General features: G+C 45.2%; 1 protein-coding gene across 1 annotated transcript in view; it reads right to left on the bottom strand.

The window, feature by feature from the left end:
* LOC109479338 (cadherin-23-like) overlaps positions 1-25,566 on the bottom strand; it is a 35,946-nt gene that overhangs the window by 6,110 nt on the left and 4,270 nt on the right. Inside the window, exons 2-34 of the mRNA XM_019781289.1 lie at positions 24,987-25,078; positions 23,747-23,786; positions 23,262-23,345; positions 22,493-22,628; positions 21,845-22,002; positions 20,245-20,425; positions 19,384-19,678; positions 18,855-18,984; positions 18,405-18,526; positions 18,158-18,259; positions 17,091-17,204; positions 16,294-16,654; positions 15,715-15,854; positions 14,785-15,000; positions 14,225-14,399; positions 13,723-13,927; positions 13,073-13,148; positions 12,193-12,381; positions 11,589-11,708; positions 10,849-11,017; positions 10,304-10,401; positions 9,794-9,925; positions 8,698-8,788; positions 8,067-8,351; positions 7,507-7,664; positions 6,971-7,151; positions 6,105-6,337; positions 5,131-5,346; positions 4,740-4,851; positions 3,752-3,897; positions 3,443-3,588; positions 2,799-2,857; positions 2,300-2,405 (exon numbers count right to left, since the gene is read on the bottom strand). Coding sequence (XP_019636848.1) covers positions 2,300-2,405; positions 2,799-2,857; positions 3,443-3,588; positions 3,752-3,897; positions 4,740-4,851; positions 5,131-5,346; positions 6,105-6,337; positions 6,971-7,151; positions 7,507-7,664; positions 8,067-8,351; positions 8,698-8,788; positions 9,794-9,925; positions 10,304-10,401; positions 10,849-11,017; positions 11,589-11,708; positions 12,193-12,381; positions 13,073-13,148; positions 13,723-13,927; positions 14,225-14,399; positions 14,785-15,000; positions 15,715-15,854; positions 16,294-16,654; positions 17,091-17,204; positions 18,158-18,259; positions 18,405-18,526; positions 18,855-18,984; positions 19,384-19,678; positions 20,245-20,425; positions 21,845-22,002; positions 22,493-22,628; positions 23,262-23,345; positions 23,747-23,786; positions 24,987-25,078 — 5,068 coding nt within the window. The remainder of the gene's footprint in view (positions 1-2,299; positions 2,406-2,798; positions 2,858-3,442; positions 3,589-3,751; positions 3,898-4,739; positions 4,852-5,130; positions 5,347-6,104; positions 6,338-6,970; positions 7,152-7,506; positions 7,665-8,066; positions 8,352-8,697; positions 8,789-9,793; positions 9,926-10,303; positions 10,402-10,848; positions 11,018-11,588; positions 11,709-12,192; positions 12,382-13,072; positions 13,149-13,722; positions 13,928-14,224; positions 14,400-14,784; positions 15,001-15,714; positions 15,855-16,293; positions 16,655-17,090; positions 17,205-18,157; positions 18,260-18,404; positions 18,527-18,854; positions 18,985-19,383; positions 19,679-20,244; positions 20,426-21,844; positions 22,003-22,492; positions 22,629-23,261; positions 23,346-23,746; positions 23,787-24,986; positions 25,079-25,566) is intronic.

Genomic DNA, 25,566 nt, shown 5'->3' with positions numbered 1-25,566 from the left:
TCCCGTGGGGTCCGACAAGGATGTCCCCTCTCTCCATATCTTTTTATTTTGGGGGTAGAAATACTCGCTATTAAAATTCGTAGCAATATCGAAATAAAAGGTTTAGATACTTTTGGAATTGAATCTAAAATTTCGCAATATGCCGACGACTCGAATTTTCCACTTGCTCCCGAACTCGGCTCTTTATACGCTTTAGTTACGGATCTAGAAAATTTTTCCTTATTATCAGGACTATGCCCACATTTTGATAAATGTAAAATATTAAGAATTGGTACTCTAAAAAGAACAAACTTTTACTTACCTTGCCCCTTACAAATACAATGGACGGATGGCCCTGTTAATATTCTAGGAATTCACATCCCAGAACTTTTATCTAATATAGTGGATTATAACTTTGACAAGAAATTGGCTAGAATAGACAAGATATTAATGCCGTGGAAATCTAAGTCATTAACTCTTATGGGTAAAATCGTTTTAATCAATACATTAATTGTCCCTCAATTTATCTATTTACTAACTTCTCTCCCGTCTCCCCCTCTCTACGTTTTTTGACTTATATGAAAAAAAGATATTTAAATTTCTATGGGGGGAGGGACCGGAGCGGGTGAAAAGGAAAACATTGTATGCTACTTATGAACAGGGGGGGCTAAAACTTAGGAATTTGCAGGCTGTGGATTTGACACTTAAAGGTTCTTGGCTGCCAAAATTGTATCTAAATAAAAAATGGTTTTGCTCTAAATTAATATTTTTATCTAGTTCTATTTTTCGTACGAATGTATTTCCTTTTTCCCAACTAAAGTATGTGGATTTTAACTCTTTAATGGGGAAAAAGTCACCTCTTAGTCCTTTTTCATGCATGTAATACAGGCGTGGTTAAAGTTCCAGCTCCGGCCGCCAGAGGGAGCAGTAGAAATAAAACAACAACTTCTGTGTTTAAATTCAAATATTACAATCGATGGAAAACCATTCTTTTCTCAGGTAATGTTTAGTAGAGGAGTAGTGTTTGTAAATGACATTCTAGACTTACAAAATAGGTTTTTATCATTTGATGATCTGACTCAAAAATTTGGGGAAGCCTGTACCGAATTTAAGTACAATCAACTTATTTCTGCAATTCCTTCTTGTTGGAAAACCACGTTAAAACAGACATCTCCAAACCTGGGTGTTTGTCTTCCAGTCTGCAGAAACATAAGCTGGCTACGTAAGGGAAATATTAATAAAGATCTGTATTCATTTTTTATGAACGAAGCCAGTTTATGGGACTCGTCTGATAAAATTAAATTTTCGTGGGAGGAATATTTCGATACCCCTTTACCTTGGCACAAAGTGTATAGTTTGCCGTATAAACTTTCTATTGACTCAAACACTCGTATGTTTCAATACAAACTGCTGTTTAAATTTTTAACTTGTAATAAAACATTATTTTATGGGGGTTAATAGACTCACCAATTTGCAGTCTATGTAAAGAAGAAGAAGAATCAGTCGTCCACCTATTTTGGAATTGTCGAATATCTGCAGATTTTTGGAGTCAGGTGGACAAATGGTTCTTCAACATCACTGGTACTCATTTACAAATCAACGCAATCAATACAATTTTTGGTAACCTGACTGATCGATGCCCGGTTCTTTCCAATGTTATAGTACTCCTAGGTAAAATGTTTATTTTTAAAAATCGTAAGTATTCCTTAAGTTTATCTGCATTTATATCTTATGTTTCTTACTTTTATAGACTAGAATTAAACATTGCGTATAGGCAACACAAACTATTAAAACATAGGGGGAAATGGGGAAAATTAAATACAATTTTTTCAGAATAGATAAAATGTTGTTAAATAAATATTTAAAAGAGTTTTAAAAAAATCCCATGTGTAATTTTAAACCATGTAATTATGGGCAACAGGGTGTATCTGTAAAATTTGCACTACACTATTGTACCTGGATCTTACGTTTTGTTTTTGTGGTTCACCATGTATTCCTTTTTGCACAATGCCATGCCATATTCTGTAACCGTTAATTTATTTTGGAAAATTCAATAAAGAAAGATTTAAAAAAAAAATAAAAATAAAATAAAATAAAATACCATTTGATTGATTGAACATAGCGAACAGTAAAACTTACTAGACAATGGAGGTGGCGACGGTAAGTATATTATATTGATCTAGATATTTGTGTTAATGTTTGTGCAAATGAATATCGTTGTACATCAGGACGTGATTCAGCCGTTGGCTGCAAGGTCCTTGTCTTTATGAACAAAAAAATACCATTTGATTGATTGAACATAGCAAACAGTAAAACGTACTAGAGGATGGAGGTGGCGACGGTGAGCATGATTGCCACTGCTGCTACACAGCTGATCGCGATCACCTCTCCGGAGGAATAGACAGGCGAACAGTCCGGGACAGCAGCTGAAAAGTGAGTCAAACATTTTCTGTTTACACCTTTAAACAGTCCGAGAATAGTTTCATCAGGTTGATAAGACACTGAGGAAAGAGACTATTTTTAAACACAACCAAGTGTTTTATTCGCCTTTCAACAGTGTCGACCGTAGAGGGAGTGCAAGACAGGACGACGTCACGATATAATACATTATGACAGTATTGCCATTTAGAACATATATTTTTTTACACGTCACTTTGATACATTTTGAATCTGCGGGCGTTTATGTATGCACTGTATTCCTGAGTGCATCGTGGTGATTGTAGCAGAGTTTCTGGTATGGATGTATCGTAGTGATTGTAGCAGTTTTTCCGACATGAATGTATCGTAGTAAATTGCGACAGTTTCCACTGTAAACTTACTTGTAGGAGGTGACGAGGGAGTCGCCACAGGCAGGATGTGCAGCAGAACGTCGGCAGTCCTGGAGAAAAGATATTCGTACAGACGTAATTGTGGGCAAACGTATCATAGTTCGGGTCAGAATACATGCTTCTTCGGTTGACTTAACATTTGTTACATAATTGTGGGCTTATTGCGATTTAAGTATATTCATTCTGTATTACTATTGTATCCAGAACCGTGACTTAGTTCTACATGCCCGGATAAGTCAGAGTTGGGATCAGGTACGGTTCTGGATAGTCTCCGCGTGTTCAAGAACGCAGATTTGCCCTAGGCTTGGTTCTGGATAGTTGTGGGCTATCCAGAACCGTGCCTGGGCATAATTCTGGATAAAGCTTGGTTGGTTCTGGATAGGCGTTGGTTATCGAAAACTGTGCCTGAGCATGGGTGTGGGTAAAATGCGTTTCTGAACTGTGCCTGAGCATGTGTTTGGATAAAGCGCGGTTCTGGATACGCGCGGACTATCCAGAATTCTGGATGAAGCTCGGTTGTGGATACAACACACATCGGGTCAGAATGTAATAACTATGCTTCTTGACTAAACATCTGTTACAAAATCGCGCTTCTGGATACAAGACTCGCCTATCGACACAGATAGAGCCCTCACCCCCTCCGTGCCGGGTGTCCCTTGTCCTCTGCCTGGATGACGAGGCGGTGCAGGTAGGCGTCCACTCCCGTCAGCACGGTGCCATTCGGGTTCACCTCTAGGAAGACTCTTCCTTCCCCTATCCACAGGTCGCCAAGCAAGTCGAACTGGAGGGAAAACAGAAATGTTAAAGCACGTGCGTCGTGGTAGAAGTTAAACACCGACGTTAGACATGGCCAGGGCACGTCTACGCATGAACAAGAACAGGCATCCTTACGTTGCCCAGATACACACATATGAAAATTAAGTCTACAGATGAAGACTACGTACCCATGTGTCGTCATGGTTCTTGATGCTGTACTCCACCTCTCCGTCTGTTCCACTGTCGGCGTCCTCAGCCGAGACGGTGATCAAATGAATGAAAGGTTCCGAACCCCCCATCAGATTCTCCCGGGTCCGATTCACCGTGTAGCTTACTACAGAGAGAGCGAGAAACAAACCCATGCAATACAAAATCTTCATCTGTATCTGTATAGCAGGTATACGTATAACCGCCCTTCGGCGTAACACACCAGCTTCTGTATCTGTATAGCCGGTATAACCGCCCTTCGGCGTAACACACTGGTCAGATTCTGTATCTGTATAGCCGGTATAACCGCCCTTCGGCGTAACACACCAGCTTCGCAGGCACGCGGCGCGGCAGCAGCTGGCTACATTACACCGACCGACTTGTTACACCTAACCCTTGAACATCTAACTCTAGACATTGTTTAAAGCTATCCAATGACAATGCCCCTACTGTACTTGGTGACAGCGAGTTTCACTCTGCGATAGTTCTAGGAAAGAATGGATTCTTGATTGATAACTCCTTGGTTGATAACTCTGTCACTTGAAGGCATGGCTCAAGTTCATCCTGATATGGGTGGAATCTATTCTAATCTTCGCCTTTCAAGACATAGGCTTGACAAACCCTATGTATCCAGAGCCGTGCCTATATAGTACTATTTCCAAATGTTAGGGTCAGGCATGGTTCTGGATAGTCTCCGCGTATCCAAGAACGTAGATCTGCCCTAAACCAAAACACGGTTCAGGATACGCGTGGACATGGATACGCCAGAGCATGGTTCTGGATACAACTCGGTTCTGGATACAGCTCGGTTCTGGATACAACTCGGTTCTGGATACAGCTCGGTTCTGGATACAAAGCACGGTTCTGGATACAGCACGGTTCTGTATCAAGCTCGGTCCTGGATACAGCACGGTTCTGGATAAAGCACGGTTCTGGATAAAGCACGGGTCTGGATACAGCATACCGTACCTTGAGGGAACTGCGGCGAGTGCCTGTTGCTGCTGATGTAGGGAACAACGATGCGGAACGTCAGGACGTCTTTGAGGCCAGAGTTCAGGGCGTCTTCCACAATCACTCTGACCTGAAAGGTCAGAAAAGATTCACACGAAAATAGTTACTCATTGACAAGCAACTGGGTAGATTTGGAAAACTGTAGCAGCCACCACTTTTCGTCAGTGACTAAAGCAGGTATAGAAGAGAGCTACCAGAGATACAATTCTGGTAGTCACTGACGGAAAGTAGTGGATGCTACTTGAAACGTCTGACAGTCTTAAAACTCTTTCCACATCACTTGATTGTACTGTCACCGTGTCTAGTCATGAAATGTTGGAATATATACATATATAAAATGTAGACGTACACTGATGACGTAATCCTCCTTGGCGTCCGTAAAGTTTAGCGCAGACGACGTGTTGACGTCGCCGGTTTGGTTGTTGATGGTGAGGAGACCGTCGGGCGTGGAGAGGCGCGCGTCCAGAACATCGACGCCCTGGATCCGGTACAGCGGCACGGCGTTCGTCCCGACATCCGCGTCGGTAGAGAACAGCCGGGTCACGTGCGTTCCCACGGAGGTATTCTTGAAATTTGAAAAAAAAAGGCTAAACTGGATAATTAATAGTTGCAAAGCAAATGCATAATGTTTACTCTCCAAGCAGAGAGTTGATGGTGGAAGATCGTTTGCTTTTTATATATGGTCCGTTTTTGTCGCTACCACCACCAAACGGGCCATATTTAAAAGCAAACGATCTTTGCATAATGCATTATGGTACATAATGTTTACCTTCGGATATGGTCTGCTTTGTTAATTCTTACTCAAACACATTCAGATACATGTACTACTAGACTATATGGTGAAAGGAGCAGAGCAGACCGTGAAATTGCAACATTATGTAACCCAACACCATGGTGACAGACGTCAACAAATCATGTCATTGGTCAGGTCATAGGTCACCGTTTGGAGAAGAAGAAGAAGAGGAAGAGGGGGAAACTGAGAAAAAACAATATGTGTTCCTTCGGTAAACATAAAAATCGGCGCTCACAAAACATAGGACCCAGGGATCGATCCCAGGAGCTTGTCCAAACCTGATCCCCGGTGTTGTGCCCTTGGGAAAGGCACAATTAACACGCGTTCATTTAGAGGCACAAGTCTCCAACGGCAGTTGTCTTCAGCTGGCGGACAATAGCAGCGCCAGGCGGGCTGGTTTGATCAAGGCGGACCTTGAACGTAAAGAAATCATCCGACAGTTCGCTGCAATCATCCACGCCGGTACCAGGGCTCAAATGCGCCATATTTCATTTTAGTCCAATCCTCTTAACATGAAAAGCGACGCCTACCGGCAGGAGACGAATTTCGTCTGCTGTGACGTTGTCTCGGACGAATTTGGGCGCGTTGTCGTTCACGTCGTCGATCCAGATTTCCAGAGTGGCCGTGGCGGTTCTGGGGTTGATGACCGCGCGGTCAGTGGCCTCCACGGTCAGGTTGTAGAAGTCCTGCTCCTCCCGGTCCAGCGAGCGGTTTGCCCACACCTTCCCGGCCTGATCCACTGTGAAGAGACCTGGTAAAAACATAACCGTGCGGTGTCATACTACAAGTGCACTCAAACACAAAACAACAAGCAAGTCTCCATTGCTTCACACTAAAAGAATCCTCATCGGAACAAACGGCTGTTGAAGATGCCAGAGAACCATAAAAATCACAAATCTTACAGTTTATAAGCTATATACAGTACATGTAACGCGTTATGTACAACGTATGACGTTACGCATAAGAATTGCAGGCTAACCGTTGTAATAGCTGAATGCTGGAATACAGGGATGTAGAATTTCACATTCAATGAAGATCAAACCAAAATTTCAGATCAGATGGGAAAAATGAGTCTCCGAAGTCAAAGAAGCCGATTTAGGACGAAGGTCTAGTCTATACCCACCGTGGCGTCGTGGCATGTGGCGTCGGTGGCCCAACGGTTAGAGCGTTGGACTCGGAACCAAGAGGCCCCGGGTTCGATACCCACCGTGGCCCGACATTGTGCCCTCGGGAACGGCACTTTACACGACTTCCCCACCATGTACGGTGGAGTGACGCCAACAGAGCCTCTTCGGCTAATTGTCTGGGTGCCAAAAACACCCTACGGATTTGGTGCGCCGATGTGACAACATCTGCACATTGGCCAATGAGAGCCGTTAATTTTTTTATATGTGCCCACCGTAGTCGTCCACGATGCTGTAGTCGACTTCCCCGTTGACCCCCAGGTCGGCGTCCGTGGCCGTGACCGTGAACAGTTCCCGCCTCTCCACGCTCCACGCCTCGCTGAAGCGGTCACTCAGCCGACTCTTCACAAACACGGGATCGTGCCGGTTGGAGTCCGTGATGTTGAACACAACCTGGCCAACAACAGATAAGCAATGTTAGTCCGCCGCGGCAAATAGAAGATCACTTGCGATAGACCAAACTGTAAGTAAAGGGGATGGATGTGTACTGCATGCAGATGTAACGGCACAGCAGTGAAGTACATTATCTTATATTCTTTGCAATTGGTCATACCAGACAATCTAGATGGGAAACGGCATCGACGATGTGATTTTTCTTTAGAATATTTGTGTCGAAAAAGAAAAGAAACTCTAGAGGTTCATTCAGCTTTAGATTTAATATGATGATGGTGATGAGAGTTGATAGAACTGTTTTTAGGCCACGGCGTTAGTGGAGAGGAACTTAATAATAGTCCGATAGTAGTCTTACCTCGACGGACGTGTGCTTCCGGTCCGGTCCGCGGTCGTAAGCCGTTACCACGGCAACGCAGTACTCCCGCTCGGTCTGGTTGATGCTGAAGAGGGGCTGACGGGTCGTCATGACGCCCGTGGTGGCGTTCACGAAGAACAGGCCCCCGCAGACGCCGCCTGGAAAATGGACAAACAAATCTAAGGATTCAGACATGATACTCAGTTGGTCCTCTGTACGTCTACAGATGGTCTTCTGATTAACCCCGGACGCACTATTGACTAGGGCTAGTTTTCTTGAAGAAGGCCCAAGGGTTTGTTGTAAATTTGGCGAGACCGCGAAAATTTGTTTCTGAACGAACTTTTGACCAACTTAGCCTCCATAGCATGCCAAAAGCTTTTATGTGCTATTTTCTGATTGCATATAGACAACATAGCCGGTCTGGTTGAATTACCCCCGTTTTTAGAACTGGGCTAATCAGAAAACAGCCGAAGACCACCAAACCCCCCAGTTCTATAAGCCTGCTACGGAGGCTATGACCAACTCATCTTCGACCAACTCTTCAGCTAGACATCACCAACCTGGCTGCTCGCCGTATTCCACAGCTCCGTTTTCCCCGGAGTCTGCGTCCGTGGCCGTGACTGTGAACACGCTGTCCAACAGCGACGTGTCCTCGGGCACCTTCTTGCGGTACGGCGTGCCCAGGAACACCGGCTTGTTGTCGTTCTCGTCCGTGACCATGACCGTGACCTCCGCTGATGACGAGCGGGGAGGGTTTCCTCTGTCCTCGGCCAGGACGGTGAAGCTGTAGCGGGAGACCGACTCGCGATCGAACGTGAAAGTCGACGCTATGTCCCCAGTCCGCTCTGAAACAGTTTCGTGGAAGCAGGACGAGTAAGGTGTAGCGGGATATTTTTTTTATACATTCCAACATGTAATTACAAGACGTGGTGACGGCACAGTCAAGTTTTGTCAACTTATATCAATGTCGCCACCAACACAGGGGACAATGCAATACTCATTTTCACCTGAGCGAAGTGAGGAAAGTCGAACGGTGCCTTGGTGCAACTACTTTCTTCGATAAACGTTAACAGTGACTATCCAGAATCGTGCTAAGCCTAATCTAGTTCTATGCCTAAATGGGTTAGGGTTAGGTTCATGCTGTAAGGCCATGAATAGTATAGTTGGCAGGGTAGTTGAATACTTGGTTACCTCCTATAGTAAAGTTGTCTGCTCCAATCAGCGAGTACCGTACTTGGCCGTTCGTGCCGATGTCGTCATCCGTAGCAACAACTGATAGGACCTGTGGCGGAGACAACAGAAACAGTGCACAGATGTAGTTATAAAAAAACAGCCTAGAACAAAGAGATTCTTTTTACACAACCAAGTCTTTTATTCAGCCGACGTTTCGGTGACCGTCTGTCACCTTCCTCAGGGCAACTCTGACTGGTTCACATTACATTGCAGCACAGGTGTCGCTGCTACAGATGCATTCCCAACTGTACAATATTTACATATCTACACAAATGCGTGATTGGATTACAGGGAAATCTACATCTACAATGGGTTCCCAAACGTGCGGAAGTCAGAATTGTCCTGAGGAAGGTGACAGTCGGTCACCGAAACGTCGGCTGAATAAAAGACTTGGTTGTGTAAAAAGAGCCTCTTTATTCAGTGTCTTACCAACCTGGTGAAATTACTCACGAACCTATAGCAAAAACACGTTGTTCTTACTGTTAGCATGTCAACATTAAAGCCTACACTGAAAAGTAGAGCTGACCTCCTCACCCTACAGCCGGACTGGAATGTGGACTATAAATACGGATAGTGGCAAAGGTTTGTTTGTTCATGCTCTGTACACAACACAGGGTGTCTGCTACAGCACTAGTTACCATGGTGACAGACGTCTGACCCAGGTCATTGACCTTATGTATTTGGAGAAGAAGAATAAAAAGAAACGGGGCAAAAATCGCAGAAGGAAAACAAAAGAACTGAAATAAGCACAGTTCTTAGTGATATGAATCTTTATTGCATGTTCTTGCCCAGATGGGCTAAATGCACAAATGTGACGAAATGTGGTCGAGAGGATAAAAAAAAACATGAGTATTGCATACAGGAACGCTATATTCTAATGCTAAGTGCTAGGAGTCTATATATTACAACAATACTATATACTACCTATCATCATCTACTGTTAGTTGCCCTTTCTTGAAACGTCTGGAAACATAATCACATAGTTTGTCTACTATTCATTCGTTCTTGCATGGCATCAAGTGTTTAAACGTGTCCTGCTTTGACATTTTTTTACCAGTTTGTTGTCGCTGTTTTCCGGGACGCTGATGTTGTAGTACTGTCGTGCGAAAGTCGGGGCGTTGTCGTTCACGTCCCCCACCCGAATGGTGACGGTGGCAGTGGAAAACAGATTTCCTCCGTCTGTGGCCTGAACAAATATCGCAGAAAGTCGCACTGGACAATGTTATCAACATGCAACTGTTACGTGCAGTTCAGTAGGCTTCTACTCTGGAACCCTGATACCGGCAAGAGAAGAGTTGGACGCCCAAACATAACACTTAAGAAACTTATTGAAACTAAAACTGGCTTGGAGGGACATGAACTTTTCTCTGTGATGTATGACAGACAGTTGTGGCGAGCTAACTTTGTATGCTCCACCTCTACTACAGAGGATGAATGATGATGATGATGAACTGTTACCTAATCAAAAAGACAAAATGGGTGGCGTATCGGACCCTCTCTGGCCAGTGGATACTGTCTGTGTTTTTTTTGCCACCCCAGGATCTGCTTGTAGACGAGACGTTACCTGTAGCACGATGAGATGAGAGTCGGCCGCCTCCCGGTCCAGACTGCCGTTCACGCGAACCGCTCCCGTCCCAGGGTCCACCGCGAACCTGCCATCCCCTGCCACGGGATACTGGAGGTGAGTACTACTCTTCTGTTGAAGAGGATCATCAGTCACGTAGAATTAACAGTTAGTAGAAATTCTTCGATCAGTGACTGTATTTTTGTAAGGTAAATTACGTACCTCCAAATTTTCGATGTCCACTATACATCTTGTTCACGGAGTGACCTAGTCTCGCGAGAACACGAGACTAGAGGGAGGCGAGGCCAGAAGATCCACACAAGTCTCGACCTAGTCTCGTGTTCTCGCGAGACTAGGTCACACGTAAACCCACACTTCTCCTGCAGTCTCTTAGAGTCACTGAAGAAGAGTCACTGTAGATGCTACCTGAAACGTCTGACCGTTTGCTTTTTGGCGTATCTTATTACCTGGATGTCTAACCTTCATCGACGGATAATGATGATGTTTGAAGCACTGAGAAAACTGAACAAACGATGTTATGTTACCGTTCAGTTTACTGAAGACGACGTGGGCGTTCTGCCCAGCGTCAGGGTCTGATGCTGAGACATTGAGGATGATGAGACCAGCGGGAGCATCTTCCGCAACATCCGCAGCGTAGGACTCCCTGCCGAACTGCGGAGGGTTGTCGTTAACGTCCAGGACTTGAACTGAAACCTGCAGAATGGGGGCAAATTTAAAATAAAAGTTGTAGTTCAAGTCTTTTTACATTATTTTAAACAAACAAAAAGCTATGTGTGGCACTGACGATAAGTATCCGAAAGGAACTGTGGTCGTGTGGCGCAACGGCAACGGCAGCGTGTGCGACTCGGAACCAAGAGGTCCCGGGTTCGAGTCCTGACATGCCACCGATCTTGTGCCCTTGGGAAATGCACTTTACACGACTTTCCCCACTATATAGACTCAAGTGAAAATGAGTATTGAGTAATTATTGTAATGAGTATTCCCCACTATATAGACTCTATAAGTGAAAATGAGTATTGTCTGTCCAGTATTCGTTTCTATGTGCGGGACACAACACCAGCAACAGTTGCCTCTGTTCCGCGTGTATTGCACTGCTGCAATTTCAATAAATCAAATCGAATGAAGTGCTGTGCGAAGTTCTGATTTACAACATTATCATGTGCACCTCATGTAAGCAGGTGAGAACCTTACTGGTTGTGTAAGAAGAAAATTCTATACCCTAAACATTATCATGCAGCAAGACTGCACAGTAAGTAACACTTACCACTGCGTACGCTTTCCGTGGAAATGAAAACTGACCAGCAGATGATTCAGTCGCTGCGACGATCATATAGTGGTTGTCCTTAACCTCCCTATCCAGCTGAAGCTGTGTTCTGATTATACCCTAGAAAAAAACACAAACAGTTCAATTGAAAATGAAAAGCCAAAGTAAAATGAGGTACGGTGATCAAGTAATCTAACGTAATCAAGAATTATCTTGGTCCAGACTTCGGCTACTTGAATACATTTCAGTGAAATATGCATGAAATTCCCTTTATTAAGTGTTTCAATTTTTTAATTCGCGGTAATAACGAGTCAGCACAGAAAATGTTTCTTCGAATAGTTGGACTTCAACTGTCATCGTTTTCACGAATTTTTTTTTTCGTGTTAAGTTAGGGGTTTGGGTTTTGGCATATTTTTGGCGTATTTGTAGTCTTTTTTATCGCACTTTGTTTTGCACGGGTATCTCTTTTGGGTTGGAGTGTAAAAAAATTACCAGTGCAAAAAAAATCCCGATTAAAAAATAAAAACACGCCACAAATAAGCCAAAATACTGCTTAGAGAGTAGATTTAAGTAGTTTTCCAAGTGCCAGTTAGCCAAGACTTACTGTACTGCTGTCGATGGAAAAGTTTTGGCCCGTCCCTGCCGATTGCAGACTGTATCGGACCGGCTGGTCGCTCGACACATCCACCGTCCCGATGACCGTGTCCGGACCTGAGTTTTCGTCGATGTTAAAGTCGTACTGTTCGCTGTGAAACTGCAGACTGGACAGGGAGGAGCCGTCCTCCACGTGAACCTGGCAGACGAAGGAGAACTTTATTTATTTATTTATTGGTTCGGCTGGTACAAAACAGCCAGGGCAGCCCAACTAGCTTGAAGCTATTATTAAGGGCTTGCCCTGGGGAAAAAGTGTGGTTAAGTACATACAAGTGACATAAATTCTTAAAAACGTCTTAATTACACAGGGTCAACAAATTGTGGTCATTAATATATACAGATTACATACAATGCAATAAAATTATTACATACCGTAAGATTGATGGAAAGAATACATGCATGTACTGTCTTGAATATGTATGTATGTACTGAAGTATGTACTGAAGGAGAACTTCTCAACTTACAGACCCTATCAACACTGGGGCTGATAGATACAAAAAAAGTCCAATCTCTTACATGGTGTCTCTTCTAAACAGTACAAAAATGTAACAGCACCGCAAGTTTGACGGAAAGTTACTTCCCCCTAACCTGGGAACTCATGATGACTGTGCTTCTTTGTTGATAACCATGACTTATACAAGGTATATAAATTCATTGAGCCAAAGTGTTTAACCTGTCGATTCAGACGTGATTGCAACTTGTATTAATGACCCTACTATTAATGATTTATGTTGTAGACAAGCATCGAAATTCAGGCTTGTACGTCACGGCTGCCAGTCATGCCATTGTTGATACAAATAAACCAATAAACAAACAAACAAACAAACAACCTGCAGAGTTGTGTCGGCGACGTGAGACCCGTCTGTCACCGCGACGGTTAAGTTCGTGTCCGTGGCGTGAGGAAGGCTGGAAACGATGTTAAAATCGCCTTTAGATCTGACACAGCAAAATGATATTGAACTTTTTGCTCAAAATAGGGCCCTTTACTCGTACCCAGCTACGTTCGGTATGTAATAACATTGATTGCCCTCACCTATCACATTCATATGTCTGCTCTCGATCTCTTATAACTGACGCGATGACAAACAAAGGGACAATATAAGTGAATTGAAACGTGTTATGTAACGTCGTGGGAAAAGAAAAAGAGGCAGACATACAAATGAAGGAGAAGTTTTGAACTGTGAATGGTGACCTGGCGTTCATAGGATTACCCTGGCGATCAGCACGAAAGTTGGCCAGGAACAGACCAGATGGAAGGAAAAAGTAATGACCTTATGTCTCGTAAGGAATGGAGAGGATAGAAAGGTAAGTAAGTATACATGATCTAATGTGTGACAGGCTGAATAAAGGTTTTAAACGGGAACTATGCGGCTCCAGATGTCTTACTGAGGGACGACTGCGAGATGTCGTTTAGCTTGAGGAATGGATCTCCTCTTCTATATATACAGTATACATGATTTTGTAATAAAGACAGACTCACGCTCTTTTTAAGACGACGACGCCGTCTTCCTTTCCGATGTCAAACAACCGATCCCGATCCATGGCAATGCTGTACTCGATGTCGCCGCTTGCGTCAGGGTCCTCCACAGCAAATATGGCGACCAGAGTGCCCGGACGAGACCCGCCCAGCAAGGTGACTTCGTCAGGAGGCTCCAGGAACGTCGGGGGCACGTCATTCACGTCACCTGTGCGTACCAGGTGAACACATCGACGGACGTCACAACTTTCGGTTAACAGCTACGTATCTGTATCTTCGTGTAGTAGAGGTTTTAAAATGTAGCAAATTCCTAATTGCAGAGGAGATGCAGACACACAACTTCTGCTGTGCGTAAGTGTGATTGAAACTTGTCCAACCAGGCCGTCTATATGCAATCAGAAAATAGTACATAAAAGCTCCCAAAGACCCTGAAGATCCCCAGTTTTTGGCATGCTATGGAGGCTACACGGTTCTGGATACAATTATAACTGTTTGGGTTACTTACCGACCGACAGCAGGATGGTGACGCTGCTGGATAGCGCGGGTGTTCCCATGTCTGTAGCGGTGATGCCGAGCTCGTACGTGTCCCTTTCCTCTCTGTCTAGGGGAAGATCGTTCACGATGGCCCAGTGTTGGGTGGAGCTGTCCAGCATCACTACAGAGAACCTATTGTTGTGGACCTGGAGTTAAGTAGGGGCGTAATCGGTAGCGTGTTCGGTTCAGTACCAAGAGGTCCCGAGTTGGAATACTATCATGTCACCGAGCTTGGGAAAGGCACTTTACACTTTACTCTTCCCCACTTCACTCACTAGAAATGAGTACCTAGCTTCGGTTAGGGACGTCCCTCGGATGAAGGTCCGTGTTTTGGGAGAACCACACCCCATTTACGTTAAAAAGTCCTTCCCGGAGTGAGTGGTTCAAACCTTACAGTCCGGTCTTACGTACGCAGCGTCTACTTACATGCACAAAAATGGTGTGTTACGCCTGAAGGCGGTTTACCGGTTATGCGAAACAAATGAACAAACAAGCAAACAAACTAGCAAGCAAGCAAACAAACAAACAAACCTGCAGGTGCATCGACCCGCTCACGCCGGCATCAGGGTCCGTCACGGTTAGACTGAACAGGCGAGTCCTGGCAGGCAGGTTCTCCGTGGTGCTAATTGGCTCTCTGGTGAGGAAGTGACGTATCGTGACGTCATCGAAGGACGGGGCGTTGTCGTTGACGTCAGTGACCGTGACGTTGACGTTGGTGAAGGTGGAGAGGGACGGGGAACCCCGGTCCTGGGGAAACAATGAGGTGCACTCTCAGCTTTTGGAACGTCGCCATTGTCTACCTTACATGGCCGCTACATGGCCGCATACATTGCGTCGAACTTGTTAGGAAAATAAGTAGTAGTATCTCTATATATAGACCTAGATCCAGAAACCTATCTACGGTATGAAAATGTGCTTTAATAATGGTCTGTACTGTATCCAGAACCATGCCTATCTATAGCTAGTTCTATGCCTGAATGGGTGTGGGTTAGGATCAGGCACGGTTCTGGATAGTCTCCGTGTATCAAAGAACGTAGATTTGCCACCAGGAACGGTTCTGGACACACATGGGCGGCTAGAACCGTGCCTGACCATAATTAATATATTAGCGTGTACTAGCAAGGACCGTGCCTAAACATGGTTCTGGATAAAGCACGGTTCTGCATACAACAGTCAGTGTGTTTAAAGTTAAAACTTTTGGTCCAACACAAAAAATTCTCTCACCTAGAGCTTTTGACCAGTCACTCTGGTCTTCCTCAGTAGACTGACCCAGTGAAGCTTGTCACGTGGCTTCTTTGAAGTGTGACGTCAACACTGGGTCAAAGGTATCTGGTAGACGATGTCGGCCCCCGTCGCGGTCGAATGCTCTAGGTGAGAGAATTTTTTGTGTTGGACCAAAAGTTTTAACTTTAAACATGTAACTACCAACACAGATGAACTTTCATGAGTACATCAGCTCACCTGTGCCCTGACGGTCAGAGTGTACCGGTCCTGAGTCTCCCGGTCCAGCAGATCGCCCCGGACTAACGCCAGCTGTCCAGACGAGAAGTCCAGTCGGAACAAGCCGTCACCGCCGTCCGCGATGAAGTGATCCACCTTACCTACATCACAGGAGTCAAAAGGTCAGAAATCACAACTCTTGTCAATGTCTTTAAGGCAATTCGTGGCAGTGCTCCGATGTACATCGGATCTCTGTTCAAGTGGGAGTCTTCTCCAACATTAAGTGTACGGACTACTCGGTCAGAGTTGAAGCGTCTTGGGGACGACGACCCTCACCTACTCTTCTGTCCACCAGCAAGAGTCACGGCATACCGGAGCAGTCTACAGTACTTATAATGGTCCTTACCTGTGGAACACTCTTCCACTACAGCAACGACAGCTCATTAGTCTCAGGACTTTTAAACAGATCATTAGGAGCAGGACTTGACACTGTTGATGAACACTGCAGGCTGCCATTGCAGGCATAGCATTTCCCTTCATCCATGTACATTCGAAGTACTATGTTGTGAACAATTACTTCTTCACGAGCTGATAGCTTACTGTTGTGTTCAGAATCTCGGTCTGTTGCTAACACTGTTCCAACAAGCGCGCTGTCCGCGGAGTTTTCAGGGATGGAGAAATGAAAGTCGTCCTGACCGAACTGCGGTGGGTTGTCGTTCTCATCCTGCAGTTCGATGGTTAACCGCGCCGTGGCGCTTCTGTAGCCCGGCATGCCGTCCATGTCCCTGGCCTCCACCTTCAGACTGTAGCTCTGCGCTGTTTCGTAGTCCAAGTTCCCGCTAACGAAGATCTGTCCGGTTGTGGAATTCACTGTGAACAAACCTGAGCCCTCTCCCGTCAGGCGGATGTCGACGCTGCTGTGGATGCCAAAATCCTGGTCAGCAACGGACAGTTCTGGGATCTGTGGCATTGTCAAGGTGGAAAAGTGTCATTTTACTGACGATTGGTCTAAACTCTTACGTGCTAGACTATGATTTATTTCCAAGCGTATAAAATCTACTGAGATATTTTACACGTATAAATTACCTTCAAGACCTGTGGTGCTACTGATAGCTGCTAGGATCTGTGGCACATGTACAGACTTTCGGTAGCGGCAGAGTGCTCGACTCGGAACCAAGAGGTCCCGAGTTCGAGTCCTGATCATATGCCACAGATCTTGTGCCATTGGGAAAAGCACTTTACCCGACTTTCCTCACTTAACTCAAGTGAAAATGAGTGTTGTCCTGTCATGTATTTGTACTCTGTGTTTGTGGCGGCATAAACTAAGTTGATATAACTTGAGTGTGCCGTCGCTAATGTCATGAAATGTTGGAATAAAAAAAAGTGAAAAGACTCACAATCGTGACCAGTTCCCCCATCGGCGTATTCTCCCGCACAGTCCCGCGCAACGTCACGTGGTCAAACACAGGGTCGTTATCGTTGATGTCTTCAAGTATGATGACCACCAAGATCTGAAACAAACGAAAAAAATTTTAAAAATGGGGAAAATGAAAAAAAGGCATCATTTTCCTCCTATTTCCTTCTACTTCCAGTAAGCCAACACCAGCTATGATGATGCTATTTGAAAAGAGAATATAGGAGACGCTGCTGCCTTGGCTGGTACTAGACGGAAAAAGAGAAGGAGGCGAAAACTACAGCCGTTAGGAAACATAAGATCTCTGAACGAGCAGACAACAAAGCCAGCAAAGTAATGAACTGCAGCATTGAACAGAGAGATGCGGACGAGATGGCAGCCGGATGATCAAGAGTTTTTGTAACAACCGCAAAAGTAGCCATGGCAGAAGTGGCATGCAAAGAGACGAACATGAAGTAAGTATCCAGAACAGTGCCCTATCTAGTTCTATGTCTTAATCAGTTAGGGTTAGGACCAGCCACGGTTCTGGATAGCCCACGCGTGTCCGAAAACGTAGATATTCCCCGTGCACGGTTCTGGATAAAGCACGGTTCTGGATGCCTGCGGACTGTCCAGGACCGTGCCTGGTTCTGGATAAAGCACAATTCTGGATGCTCGCGCACTGTCCAGAACCGTACCTGGTTCTGGATAAAAGCACGGTTATGGATTCACGCGGACTATCCAGAATCGTGCCTGGTTCTTGATAAAGCACGGTTATGGATGCTCGCGCACTGTCCAGAACCGTGCCTGGTTCTTGATAAAGCACGGTTATGGATGCCTGCGGACTGTCCAGAACCGTGCCTGGTTCTGGATAAAGCACGGTTCTGGATGCTCGCGCACTGTCCAGAACCGTGCCTGGTTCTGGATAAAGTGCAGTTCTGGATGCCCGACGACTGTCCAGAACCGTGCCTGTTCTGGATAAAGCACGGTTCTGGATGCTCGCGCACTGTCCAGAACCGTGCCTGGTTCTGGATAAAGCGAGGTTCTGAACAACAGACGACACGTACGTACCAGACCCTGCCTGTCGCAGCCGGACTCTGCGGTGGGTTCGACAAAGAACTCGTGAGAAGGTTCCGTCTCCCGGTCCAGCCCTGAGATCAGTGTGACCTCACCCTTCGGAAACAACAAATACGTAAACAAACAAACAAACAAACAAACAACTCAAGACGATCATCATATTCCACAAGTCTTTGTGACTACTTATGAATTCAGCAGACGTAAAGCTCATGGACAGAGTTGATTTTAAGACGTTACTGACGGTTTCGTTGTGGACATGGAAGTATTTCTGGTTGATGCCGGACGGGTCCTGCATGGTGTAGGTGTAGGAGATGGTCCCGTCGCCCGCACTCGCCGGAACCGTGGCGTTTAACAGGGCAGTTCCTGGGGGCACAGGCGACTTCATGGATCATCCAGACAACATCATTGCCGTATCCAGAACCGTGTTTTATAAAAAACCATGCTCGGGCACGGTTCTGGATAGTCCACGCGTATCCAGAACCCTGCCTGAGGACAGTCCCGGAGCGATTATGCAAACCCAGTGTAGAGGTAGGATGGTACCGAAAATATGCTACAGAAAATATGCATCACAGTCAAAGCTACAAACGATACAACAGTTCAGTGCCAAATACATGCTCACTGACAGATAGGCAATATGCATATGGAGAGGACTAAGAGATAGACATCAGGCAATAAGACTAGAGATACGAACCGATCGCGACGTCCTCTAGGACGCTGACCTCGAATCTCGTCAGGTTTCCGACAGCGTCGTTAGACAGTAGAGACAGCTCCACAATCGTGTTGACATGTCGGGGCGGCTCTCCGTTATCCACCACTCTGACCTGATGGGAAGCAGGGACGAGTTTTATAAAAACCTTTCGTTCAAAACTTGTGGGTAGAAATTGGCGAACTTCATCACTGTAACAAAAGTCTAAAATCTAAAATTATGTCCGCAATCTACATACTAAAACTAGCCTCTACCAGGCTTGGGGAGGCGGCTGGAAAGAGTAGAAATTGGCCGAATAGAGAGATAAGCATGCCAAGGGAGTTTGTCCGTTGAGAGAACATTTTGCCGCGCCCTTGGCATGCTTATCTCTCTATTCCGCCGATTTCTACTCTTTCCAGCCGCCTCCCCAAGCCTGGTAGAGGCTAACTAAAACTAGCAATCCGGATCTAAATCATAGATGCGTTTTGGAAGCAAATCCCTGTAAAATGTCTGAGTCGTCGTGAGTTACAATCACCTTTAAGGGGATGTGTTCCCTGATGAACTTGAAGTTGCTGATGACCGTGATGACGCCCGTGACGTTGTTGATGAAAAACAGCTCGGAGAAGTCCTCGCCAGCTTCCGGTTCGATGGTGTAGGTCAAGGTCGCGTTCTCTCCCACATCCGGGTCCTCCCCTCGGACCAGACCAACTATGGAGTTGATGGGGGTGGACTGCAGGATGTACTCGCTGCTCCAGTTCTCCACGACGACGGGCGGGTTGTCGTTAACGTCGGTCACGGCCACGGTCACCGTGGCAAAGGTGACGTCATACCTGGGTTGGTGACGATACCGCACAGGAATAAGTATCAGGTTTAGGTTCATGCCCTTGGCAATGGCATCCTGGAGCTGGTAAGTACTAGTAGGAGGCCATTTACATACATGTACATGTAGCAGGGAGTTAACTTGAGAATAATTTTTTGTCGACTTTTGGTCTGTAAACATGTCATCTAGCGTATCTCAATGGGGAAGAACAAAGTGCAAACCTACCCCCCCCCCGTTACACCACGGTATCCAGAACCGTGCTTCTATCGGTATCTACAACCATTTTAGGCATGGTCCTAGACTGGATGCCATCCTATTTGTATGCCGGGGGGAGTATGGGAGCCCTGGCATACAAATATGATGGCACCCAGGCTAGGATGGTCCACGCGTATCCAGAACGGTGTCTGGGGCAACTGATCTTCGTTCTTGGATAAGCAGAGACCATCCAGAACTGTGCCTGATCCTAGCCTAAACCTAAACTATCAAGGCATAGAACTAGATACGCACGGTTCTGGACAGTACCTACAATACTCTCCACTATTGACTTATCTCAATGAAGATGTCCAGACACCACACCTGGTTGCCAAGGCGACCCTGAAGACGAGCGCGTCCGTCTCCTCCCGGTCCAGCCAGGCGTTGTTGGTCAGGACGCCGCTGGACGGGTCGATGGAGAACCTGGCAGCGTCCCCTCCCGGCACCAGGGAGAACTGCACCGGCGGGGACGTCTGGTTCACCAGGCTGCCCAGGTCCGCAGTCGCTGCAGAGAACAGATACTGTAAATCTTGTAATGTTCGCGGTGGTTTTATTTTCACGGTTTTCGCGTTGACCCACGCCAACTCAATGCAGCTGGCATCCCAGTAAAAGAATGGGAAAGTGTGGCCTCCGACAGAAGTGCCTGGAGAGCAGCGACCAGAGAGGGAGCGGAGAAATGGGAAAAAGCCAGGAAAGAGGTAGCAGATGAAAAGAGGAGGCGACGAAAGGCTGCAGCCACTCAGCCGACAACAGCAGCGACTTTCACATGTCCGTCCTGCCGGAGGACCTGCGGGTCAAGAATCGGGCTACACAGCCACATGAAGGCCTGCAGGGGACTGACTTCCTTACATCTTCGGACACGACGAAGAAGCCAACATTCGCGTTGACCGCTCCATCGCAAAGTCATGACATCGCGAATGTCATTTGTTTTAGGTAGTACTACAGCTGGATAACCAGCAGGAATGCGCGAGTTGGCCTGTTGCCTGGTTTATTTTAATCATACTGCAGTGTGGTTCACTTAGCAGAGGTCATTATTAGAGGTTATTAATAGCAGAATGTGCCTGTTCATTAGAATTTTTCGAGTTTGAAAGATTTTTCTTGTCTATAAGATTTTTTTTTCTGTACTGGGTGGATGTTTTGCAAGGCGATCACCGACTTACACCTGTTCACAAAACCGCTGATGCTGATTCAAGACTGCACTTCCAGTCCAGTGGATGCACATCTGGCACGGACGTTTGTTTACTAGTAAACCCAGATGAACTTACACATGCACTTGCTTCACTCATTTAGATACATATCAAGAAAGTCTTATAAAACAAGCTATTTGATCCTTCTTCTGTACTGTTTCCACAACAAGAAGCGCGCTCTTTGACCCTTCTTCTCTATCTATTCTCAACTAGAACCGCGCCGTGCGTCTGCATTTAAGACAGCAGTGGAAGACATGCATCAATAGCGGCACACTGCCACAATCTTGTGTACTAGTTTGTCCATGAACTTTGCAATGCATACAATACAGATACAGATTAAATCTGGGCTTTTGGTAGTATGACTGTACTGTCATTCATTAATGTCAGCCCTGAATTTTAGCTGCTTGTCATGTTGTCGGAACCTTACTAGCATCCGTAGCAGGCTTACAGAACTGGGGGTTTGGTAGTTTTCGGCTGTTTTCTGATTAGCCCAGTTCTAAAATCAGGGGTAACTCAACCAGGCCGGCTATGTTGTCTATATGCAATCAGAAAATAGCACATAAAAGCTCCCAAAGACCCTGAAGACCCCCCAAAACCCCCGGTTTTTGGCATGCTATGGAGGCTAGAACCTTACGTCATCAAGATAAGTTCAAGAAAAGCTGCAAGAAAGTCCACACGGTTTTCCAACGTGTTTTTTCTGTATTCTTTCGTGATTCAGAAAATCTAATAATATTCACCGTCCGAGTTTTCCTCCATGGTGACGTAGAACGAGGTCGTGTTGCAGAGTCCATCCGGGTCCTTGTAGAGAGTGACGTTACTGGTCAGGTTCACGTGGATGACGTAACCCGCCAAGATGGCGCCGAAGGAATCCAGTTCGGCCACCGGGATGGAGTATCTGGAACGGTTGCACGGAAAGGGTGGTTTTAAAAGTGTTTAATGTAAGGCCACAGCAAGTAAATTTTATGAATGACATCCTCCGCAGATACATGCGAAATTTGAATGCCCAGCCTTGGGAAAGTCAGCACAAGCCAGTCCTGGCAGATTCGCATCTCTACCTTTTTAATTTGCATTTCTGTATTTTTTCCTGCGTTGATGTCACTCCGTGATGTCAGCCCAGGAAAAACGACAGAAATACAAACATAAAACATAGAGATGCAACTAGAGATGCCCAAGGAGGGCGATTGGGAAGCTTGCTAGAGAGTTTCCAACAATTCACCTTTGGAAGGCTGTACAAACTGAATTTCTCAGTCATCACAATTGAAACCAACTTCATGTGACTATATTATATGTATACTTTTGCATATGTTATGTATTTTACAGACTTTTTTGGTGCCATTCGGTCTTTAAAACAACGCCTCATCATCGTGACGGCGAAGCGCCCTTACTGTATGTTGAAGTCCAGCTCTGACGTCACCATGACGCGCCCGTCCGTCTCCAGGGTGAAGACGTCATACGCGCAGCACATCAGCACATACGTCACGTTCGTGGCGTTACTGGTCTGGAGCGTTGCCATGTCAACCACTGGAAGGGAAGAAAACAAAGGAAGAATCAAAAGATGGATCACCTTTACTTTTTTCTAAAGTTAACTCTCAAATACTCACTATTACACAGCTTTACCTTCCTGAAACCCAGCGATTTAATTACTGATTTATAGTTCTGTATCTGTATCTTAATTTTGTAATAGCTTAACTCTGTTTTGTCGTTACCTGGGCGTTCGTTAACCATGTGGCATTGTTTTGTGTTGTAATTTTCATTTTATGCCAAGTGGTGATGTAACTAAAGTATAAGCATACTGCTTGAGTGCGTCACCACTATGTATTGTATTGCTTGCACAGAGCCTCTCAAAAGACAGAGTCGGCACAAACACCCCATAGCAAAGAAGCTGGAAATATACTTTCGACAGATGGACTCTATTATTTTTTAACTGTACCTTAATGTAACTGTAACTTACCCCAACGGTAAGGAAACCACATGGTAAAATACATGTCGTAAAAAACACTTTTCCATCAATTAAAAAATAATTGTAGAGTCCATCTGTCGAAAGTATATTTCCAGCTTCTTTGCTATGTGTCTACTAACAAAGTCTGCTATCACACGCATGTCGGAACTTCACTTTTGAAAAGACCGTTTGAATATTGAAATCGTAGTTCTTACCCAGGTCTCCGACCGTGGAGGTGGCAGGAATGTTAACCTGGAACTCCCGGATGAGGTCACTGTACAGGAGACCTGGATCTACAGCTTCGGGACAAGTCAGAACGGTTACTGAGATGTACCCCCCCCCTCTGGTCACAACAGGTACATACAGCCCCTCCAATTCTTGTATACATAAAAGTACTACTAACAGCACTTCACTTTTCCTGCTGCTTTCGTATATGTGTATGTCTCTTCCACATGTCTAAACTTTGTTTTTCACCACTAACAATGGTTAATGCACAGCTGCTATAGCTATAGCTAGGAATCCGCTATATTTCGCGCCGAGCAGTACCGGATATGACGTGAGTGACTTGTTAGTTTCGAACGGAATTTTGATTAAAAGTTTAGTGAGTGTACTGTTACTCGTGTTGAAAAAAAACGTGACCATATGCATGTATGTGAATTCACAATGTAATTTTTAATTCTCATTGGTAAAGGTGACTTACCGGTAGTGTTTGGGTATAGCAGGGTGGTGTTCAGCAGCGACTATGGAAAATATTGATATTAAAGTCAGACTGGAGTTAAACATTCTAAAATAGTGTTCGGATCGGTGGACTTGGCCTGTATCAAGAGCTGTTTCTATCCATATTTCTTCCATTATTTACTTCCAAAGTCAAAGTCTGTTTTCTTATTATATTGCATTACATAACATAACATTGCATCAATCAGATGGCAAACCTTGAAGCTTTGATTTTGAATTTTTAAATAACTTTTCAAAGTGCATGGTGTTTTTGTTTTAATTTTTAGCCTGGTTGCCTTGCTTCATGTACATAGTACCGAAAGAACAATGCCCAAAAATTCGAACGATTTTGTCTCTGTTACAGGAGTTGCTAATCTCCAAGCAGTGTCCATTAGCCACAATAGATAGTTCCCTTACACTATAGCATTTGCTTCAAGATGGTAGTTTTTGGCGACGTCTAAAGGAGGAGCCTAATGGTACAGTATTGTGTGCAATTCGCAAGAATTCTAGGAATTGTACAGGCATTTTGTCCACAGGCATGCGGAATGTCCACAGGCATTTCTCTGACCCACGTCTATGCCCACATTCCTGGAACCCTGAAGACCTGTCTGCCCCAGATGGCCCTACTTTCTGTGACCCCGGGGCTCGTTCACTATACACTCAGGGGAGGAGTGTACTGTATCTGTCTAGACTTAACAGGTACATGTACCAAGTCTTCCTCAAAATCATGAAATGATGGCAGTGCCAAGCAAACAATAACCCTAACAGCAACCACCGTCGCCATGGCAATGTATGTTTTCAGTGCCAGTCTTGTTGTACTAAAATTTCGCGTGTGCAGTTTGTGTAGGGTTAGGGTTAGAATCCGTGTTGTCTTGGAGATCGAGCAGTTGCTGCATTCTCAGTGCAGTGTGTGTTTATTTGTTTATATAATTGATTTTTCACAAAGTGAAAGGGAGTGCAAAACAGGTGCATACAAACCTTTACAAGTTGCCCTCCCCCATACAAAAACATATATACAACATCAAAATTTACAGTCAATGACAAGTATAAAAATACACAGAATAGGCAATCAATATAGAAGATTAAGCATAATTCAAATATATCTAATATCTAGTCGATAAATTGTGTAGAAATAAGACTTAGTGCGGTCTAGAAGCAATACAAGAACTACACCCACAAAAAGTGGTCCTAGTACGTGGCAAGTCAAGACTGTGTTTTGTACGTACCTGATTCCACGGCACGGTGACCGTCCAGGGCTGTGCTGTACCGCCCGGAGTGCTGGTCCATCCCGCCACGTGAAGTACGGAGTAGGACGCTGCTGTGAAACAACCAGCAGGGAACGTTGTTGAAGTTTTATTTTGTTATATTACAACATTTCATGATCATGACTAGACATGGTGACAGCACAGTCACTCACAAGCAACGTATTTTATTATTTTATGCGGCCACCAACCCAGAGTACGAATACAGGACAGGACAATACTCCTTTTCACTTGAGTTAAGTGAGGAAAGTCGTGTAAAGTCCCTTTCAGAAGGGCACAAGATCTGTGACATGTCAGGACTCGAACACGGGACCTCTTGGTTCCGAGTCGAGCACGCTGCCGCTACGCCGTACGACCCCACGATGAAGGTTAGATATCCAGGTAATAAATAACTATCTAACTATGTTCCTAACAAAAAATGCCCCCCTCCCCATCCACTGTTTTTCTAGTGTGATACCACATAGTAAGCTATTCGCTATTCTTAGTTGCAGTAAAACAAAGCCGTCAACAGGAGTGTTCATTTCCTTCGTTGCCTCCCCCCCCC

Source organism: Branchiostoma belcheri, unplaced genomic scaffold (assembly GCF_001625305.1).
Source record: "Branchiostoma belcheri isolate BF01 breed outbred unplaced genomic scaffold, Haploidv18h27 scaffold48, whole genome shotgun sequence".
Lineage (NCBI taxonomy): Eukaryota > Metazoa > Chordata > Leptocardii > Amphioxiformes > Branchiostomatidae > Branchiostoma > Branchiostoma belcheri.
This window is presented reverse-complemented; position numbering and strand designations above follow the sequence as displayed.